The 7,766-nt window shown below is 35.7% G+C and overlaps 1 protein-coding gene across 5 annotated transcripts in view; it reads right to left on the bottom strand.

The window, feature by feature from the left end:
* LOC102679751 (leishmanolysin-like peptidase) overlaps window positions 1–7,766 on the bottom strand; it is a 92,240-nt gene that overhangs the window by 15,283 nt on the left and 69,191 nt on the right. For 4 of the 5 annotated variants that reach the window (XM_031512495.1, XM_006619870.2, XM_031512497.1 and 1 more), the window contains 2 exons: window positions 5,397–5,427; window positions 2,623–2,705 (listed from right to left, as the gene is read on the bottom strand). In XM_031512495.1, coding sequence (XP_031368355.1) covers window positions 2,623–2,705; window positions 5,397–5,427 — 114 coding nt within the window. The remainder of the gene's footprint in view (window positions 1–2,622; window positions 2,706–5,396; window positions 5,428–7,766) is intronic. The other variant, XM_031512496.1, reaches the window with a different exon arrangement.

Consider the following 7,766-nt stretch of genomic DNA (forward strand, 5'->3'; position numbering starts at 1 on the left):
ATGAGAATCGTGGAACGAATGTGTTGGCGTGTCTGTTTTGCCAATTTTTAAATATAGGGATAGGTAGGATAGGTAGTATACTTTTGGTGTGTCTGTTTAATTATAAGTAGGTAGGGCCGGGCAGGTTGTCACTGTCTCTGATCGGGTAGGCGCGTTTTCGCGTGACAACCTGTTTCAGGAAGTAAAATTCGAAAGATCGAGGGTGAAGCTCGAAAACGAGTGGACAGTGTGTCACTCGGTTGTTGGCTTTGCCGATCGATTTTTCGAATTCCGCGGTCGTGGACGCGAAATACGTTTCGAAACGAACGTTGCGCTCGAGATTCTGCACATGTATTAAGAACGATCATTGTGATACTGGTCGTCCATATTTAGCTTTCGTGATTTAATCTTTTTTTTTTCTTTTTTTTTCGGTTTACGATTAGTGAATCTCGAGCCTAGATTTAAGTTTCAGCGGGCATCGCGCCCGAAGGAGGAAGACCGAAGAGGCCCGACAAACTGTCACGAAGAGGGCTGCAACGAATGGTTTCTCATTTTTTGTATCTTGCTAGATCCAAAGAATGGGGAGTCATTGTTACTATTTTGTCACTGTGCTCGTTTTAGTAATATGCATATACATGTTATTGTCTGGCCGATTTACATGTCGGCCCAACGTTCAAATCCAATCAGTTATGGACATCGCGATTTCGCATTATTTTGATTATAAATTATTTTTTTATTATTTTTTTTTTTTAATATAAACTTAAACTTGTCTTATAGTGTTGCGATTCGTATCGGGATATTTGACGTTTCTATAAGTTTTCTTATAGAATATATTTATTATAATTATTTTATAATAAATTTTACGTTAGAATTAATAACGTTACGTGATAAATGACCGCGTTTTTTTATAGTAGTGTTGCGTTTATAATTTGTCCATATTTCTTGTTGGATCGTGGAAATACGTTCCTACTCCTGGATCACTGATTGGAATCAAATCCATTTGGATGATTGTACGACGGACGATAGCCTTTGATATGGCTGCAATTTTCCGCTATTAGTGTCGCGACGATAAAATATGAGTGCATAAATTAGTTTATTAGAGTTTTGCAAATAATCGAAACATTATTGAAAATATATGTTATATGTATCTCTTTTTTCTTTACCTTTTTTTTTTGTTTATCAAGACTCGAATTACAAACACAATAAAGCACTCTTCGTATTTTTTTTTAAAAATTTAGTATATTAGCGTTTGCGAAATAAAAAAGATGTTTCACTCACGGTTTGTTCGGATTTACATTGACTCGGATTATTATTATACTTTGGATAGCCCTTCTGGCTATTTCTTCTTTGCTTTTTTCTTTTCATCGCTCCTTTCTTAACAGAGAATTTGTTACTGAAAATATAATTGAAAAATGTATTCTTTTGTTAATAATAAATATTTTTCACTCGTTACAGTATTATTGAAAATTATTAAAATGATTAAAATGAGATATTTAGTTGAACTCAGATTCAAACTGAATTAGAAAATTTTAGTTAAAATTTTTTAATTCAAATCAAAATTCGCATTTTTTTCAATTGTCATTTTCAACGTCATTTTGACGAGGAAAAAAACTAGAAGAATGAAAATTTATTAGTTGTTTAAATTAACAATATTTTTATTATTAATTTAATAGTTGAGTTTGTTACAGGTTACAAATTGAAAAAGATGAATAGAAAAAAAAAAAAGATTGTTATAGTAATTGTAGTTATTATATAATTTTATTAATTTCATTAGTTTGTTTCAGAAACAAATTTAACAATGTTAATAAAAATTAAGATACGTTTCAATTTACTATTTAATATTAGTGAAACAACTTAATAAAGGCATAATTAACGTATGTTATTTAACGTGTTGTTTATTTAAATTAGAAAATAATGTAACGTAGATAAATAGAAAATAAAAATAGGGTGCATGGTTTCGTATGGAGCATTTATTCCGCTTATTTTATTTCATTTTTTAAATGTTTTCTAACTATTATTTTTGACGATGAAAATATTGATAGAAATTGGTATTTAGTTTTTTTAATTAGTTTTTCGCTTTCCTTGTACATACAACGTTTCGTTATTTGTTTTGTGCACAATGATTCAACGTTTTGTAAATAAATATGTATATATGTCGAAAGGAGAATTTATTTGAGAATGAATAAAAATTTTCGCGATAAAAAAAGAATACGATAAGATGGAATGGATATTAGGATGAGAAACGGCGGGATTTGGGAAATCGTGTATAATCCTCGTGTATATATCAGCGGTATATCATGTATATGTTATATAAGAAATAATAATATGAGTTAATTGGCTGCAAGCGCGGTAATATTTTTGATAAAGAAATTCAAGCGATTTAATAATCGTGATTTACGTATATTGTACGTAGAAGAAAAAATTTCTCAAAATATCACGTCTATTCTACGTTTTTCATATCTACTTTGATCTAATTACGATACGTAGATATAATATAGCGTTGAAAATTTTGATTTGTAAGAGGAATGAACGCTCGTTCGTTTCGTTTCGTTTCGTTTCATTTCCAAAGTTGGACAGAAAAGCACGAAAATAAATATGCATGCATTCATCGAAACGTGACAGATTAATAGATAAAACGATTACCTGCTTAATCTAATAGTGCTTTTTGTTTCGCGGACCATGAGTGCCCGCTCCCAAAAGTGCACTGCTTCGGGTAAAATGGTATTCTGAAATAAATCAAAATGCACGATTTAAATATTACGTAATTGCTTTTTCACCTTTTACTCCTTATTTATTTCCAAATAAATAAATAATCGCGACAAACACGTTTCGTCACAAGTTTTTTTAATTATAATTAGACGATAATTAGGCATAATTTGTGGGAATCTGTGTAAACTTTCGTGCACGATTATATACGAAGAATGGCGAGAATCGGAGAGAGGAAGAAACGACCATCTATATTACTTCCGAATGCTTTAAACAAACGATCGCTGGATGGTTGCGTGTTGTCGAAGGGAGTAAAAGGGTGTAGAAGGGAGTTACGCTCGAGCGAACGTGCGTCATTAATATCGGCCTAATGGCAAGCGTCTGATAATTAAAACGGAGCCGAACAAATGGGGCTTGGAACATCATGAACGTGCAACGCTTAATTTCATCGTCTTTAATTATTTTTCACCGATTACATTGTAGACGGCGTTTCTCGTTAACAGCTTTACCGATCCAATCTTTCGAATAACGAGCAACCATTTATCGATCATCCAACGATGGGTAGAAGAAGAAGAAGAAGAAGAAGAAAATATTTCGTATAATAATTAAATCAAATCGTGATTTATCATAATAGAGATTGCGATTTCTTCTGCGCAAAGAATACAAAGCGTACAATTTAATGTGTTTATGATTTACGATTGAATTTATTACGATTAAAATATATATATTTTTTTCAAAATTTCTCAGCGACAAAACGTTGCAGCAAATCCAATTTTTCTTCTGCGTTGGCATGTTCTCGGCAGTGTCCGTTATATATACATATGTATACATATGTATACATATGTAGCTGTTAAATATATATATGTATATATATATATATATATATACACACGTCCACTCCTTATCCTCGTTAGTTTCATTTCGCTCCTCCTCTCTTTTCTTTCCACGTCGTTCGCTCCTATATGATGTAGCCAATGTTCCCTTTATCGCTACACGGGAGAAGCGCTGTTCTCCTTTATCACCATATTCCGTAAATCCTAGAAATATCTTTTCGTTGTCGTGTTTTCTATCGATACGAGAAATTTTCTATATATCGTCGAGTAATTCTTTTTATTATGCTTCTTCTATTATTATACTATCGACTAACAATATATGTTTATCCATTGATTAGAATTAATATTCATAACAGAAATATAATTTGTATCGCAAAAATTATCTAAATTATATCTATATTTTTGTTATTAACTTAAATATTATTTCTTTGGCGTTTTATAACGAATATAGAAAAGTATGAAATTGAATTGTCATTAAAATCATAATGTTCCGTGACTGGTGAAATGATGGATGGATATAGATATATAGAAGAGAAATATAATAAAATATTCTAAAAAAAAGAAAAGGGAAAAAAAGGAGATGGAAAAATTAATTTTTCACAGATTATCGAAAAATAACGTATATCGAGAGATTGCTGGTGCGGATTACGAAAAAAATAGAAGAAACGAATCGGTGTTGCTTCATCGAATTTCGCGGTCGTTAGATGCCGGTATTAAATGGAAATGTCGAGTCTTATTTAAATTTTAGATGCAATTAGATTCATTTACTCTGGCGGTGGCAATTATTCGAGTTACGGAGCAAGATGGCGGGCGGTATCCTGGTGAAAATTTTCGGAATAAATGAATCGCGCGCGCGAGTCGTGATGTTACGAAATCGTTGGCTGACCCGACGAACACCGTTTCTACTTCGAACATTTCCCCTTTCTCCTTTTCCCCTTTCCAACATTCGACATTCGTCACCGCGCGATTTACCATCTCGATAATTAGAGTTTTATTGCCGTGAAACCAATTGTTTTTATTGTTTTTTTTTTCTTCTTTTTTCTTCGAACGAACGATCGATTCGATAGGAGGAGAATCGCGAAAAGATTGCTAAATATCGCGTTCGCGATACTTGGAATGATGGAAGAAAGGCGGAGAGCGGAGATGCGAGAGAGATTGGCGCGCAGTTGAACGGAGAAATTTAGAAGATAGAGGGCAAATACAGGGAACGGATGGCAAATATGGCTTTTCGCCGTGTTTGACGATCGATCCGATGCTCGTTCACCGGAGAAGGGAGCAATCGGTTTTCAACCTCTGCTCCCTCGCGAGATTATCATACGACCGACTATTATGCGGAGTAAACGGGGATGGCCCCGCGTGTTCCAAGCTTGCCAGGTGCTCTGATTGAAATGCGCCCGGTAATTTCCGCTTATTTGCCGCATACACCTATACCCGCCGTGGTGGTACGTTAGGACCGGTAACGTTTGATACGACGGAGAACGCATCCATATTCCACGCTCCATTTAGATTTCCCATATGCCATATATCTACGTATATCGGGATAGGAGGTAGGGTAAAAGCTGTCACGATTATGCGTGTATCGTTCTCGGCCATTCGTTTCGCATAGTAACCGCTAATTAAATCGATCGGTATTAATCGTCGCTTAGGAAAAGATAATCGGCCGCGGTTAAACGTTACGCTTCGTTGGATAATTTTCGATCGTCGGTCGATGGATACGAGCCAAGACGTCATTTCGTACGATTCGGAAGGGAAGAAGCTTTCGCTTCGATACATGCGATTCCTCGCCTATTCGGAAGATATACGATCGATTTTTCGACTCGATGGAAGAAAGAAAGAATAATTGAAAAATCGTATCAATTTCGATTTCGAGTTACTTACGTTGATGAGATCCAGTTTTTCGTCGTCCAACCTGCAACACGAAAATTTATGATAAACGTGAAACTCGTGGATAGATATGATCGAATGATAACGTAATTAAGCTTGGATCGAACTTGTTCTCCAATAATCGATGTAAAAATGTGAAAACGACAAAGTTGCGAATCGAAAATGATGCGCGCGAATTTCTAATCTCGCGTTACTCCCGAGAAAGTATACTCCGTCCATTATGCGATCGATTTCTCGTATTTCGATGCGAATCAACGTCTCTCATCGACGCCATCGTAGAATTATACGAATGGAATTGCACGGAACATCACGTTGCGTTTCGTATCCGAGAGCAATCTCTAGTCGTCGTCACATTGCCGTATAACGCGACGTTTCGCGTGGATATATCGAGCAAAAGTTTTGGCAGGAAACGTCGAGCGGGACGTGAAGGATAGGACGGCGATGCTAACCGAAAAAAGAGGGGGAAAAAAAAGAAGAAGAAGAAGAAGAAGGAGAAAAATACGAGCAAGAGACACAACGGTACTTACCTCCTACAAGTTTAATCCTACGCGCGATTCTCTTCTTCTACAACTTGTTCGCATCTTTTCCTCTTTCACCTTTCTCATCTTTTTCCTTCCCCCTTTCCCCTGTCTATCTCCCCGTTCCATCTTTTGCTTCTTCCCACGTTACTACGTCGTGCACTTTTTGCATCACGTAATAAAACGTTTGGCCTTTTTCCCATTCTTTTTTCTTTCGTTAACGTTCCCTTTTTAATTTAGCTACGAAACAGCAACATTATTACGTTTTATACGATTTTCTAACCAGAATATTCTCTCGTTTCTTCTTAAGACCATATTTTTCTTTTTTTCCTTTTTTCCGCTTTAAAAAATTAAAAACAGTCGTGAAATGAAAATTCGTAAACGCGATGTCGACGAATTATTTTCATTTATCGCGTTACTGGAAAAAAACGCTCAATTTGATTTGATCAACCGTCGCTACTCTTATTTGCGTAAAAAGCGTTTCCGTTGCGTAAAGCGTTTTTCTTACTTTTTATTACTTTTAAAACATTTTAAATTAGAGATTTTATGGAATTAAAATTATTACGATGGAAAGTTGGGCGCGAATCGATTATTCGGATAAGAGAATTCGGATAAAAGTATAGGCGCGCGTAAAACGATGTTTAAAACATTTTTCCGACGATGAACGAATCTATTGGAATGGACGAGACGCGAGATTTAGCCAAGATAAAGCGTGGATAACGGCGGATATCTGTTTTTCATCGAATTCCGGTCAATTTTCAAAAGATACGAATCAGCCGGTCCCCTTTTGCGTTTCGCATTAGATCTTTCCAATATATACTATAACGATTTAATTCGTAAATTTTACACCTCGCTACCTTTAGCCCAATTTCTCGATCGTATCAATTTCTAATAATTTCGCGTTTATCTTGGGCCGTGCTGCATGCTTCGTTTTTCCCAATAATAGGAACGCTCGATAATAAAACACTCGTCGAGTATTTCGATTAATTCGTTTATTGTTATCTCGCGTTATATAAACGTATAATATTAAGATTAAACGATTGGAATTCAAGATTCGAATCGCTTGGAGGTTAACGTGTTACGCGAAAGAAAAAACTAATTCTAGAAGAAGAAGATAAATTTCCGTTTTGATACAAGGCAAAAATTGGCCTTTCCTCGACGCAGAAGCGCAGTGGAATTAATTACAAAGCAGCGAGAATCGCGGGTTGATAATTTTCGGCGTTCACCGATCGGTCTCGAGCAACGAACGCGATTGTTGGAATATTTGGCATGCTGTTGGCGCATCGTGAGCCTGCCAACGACCTTTCGATAAATCGGATTCCCGGCCTTGCCGGGTATCGAATCGCATTTCCATCGCAACACTTGCCACGCTCGAAAACAAATGCAAATTGCTTATTTTTTTTTATTTCTCCCAGCTTTCTTCCAACGAGGAGAGGATGAAAAACTTCTTAAACGAGTACTTACAAAATGGACGATTTCTAAATAGCAAAGCGTCGTTTAGACCGACTAATTGAAAAGTCGATAGAATTAATTAATCTGGGATGGGCGTTGTTGGCGTTGGCGTCCGTCGAACAGGGAAGGATCGGTTGAATCGGAACGCGCGATGCAACAACCCGTTAAACACGGAACTGGTTATATTATGATTTACCGATATATGATCGCGTATGTTCATCCATTATGCTAAATACAAGATATAAAGAACGAAGCGATCGGTAATGCGTATACAAACGTATAATGTAACAATGTCGATATAAATGGGTATAGAATTCGTGGCTGATCTCGAGTTAAAATTATCACGAGGTTATCCAAATTTTATATATATATATATATATATATATATATATAT

This window comes from Apis dorsata, unplaced genomic scaffold (genome assembly GCF_000469605.1).
Source record: "Apis dorsata unplaced genomic scaffold, Apis dorsata 1.3 scaffold_446, whole genome shotgun sequence".
In the NCBI taxonomy this organism is placed as follows: domain Eukaryota; kingdom Metazoa; phylum Arthropoda; class Insecta; order Hymenoptera; family Apidae; genus Apis; species Apis dorsata.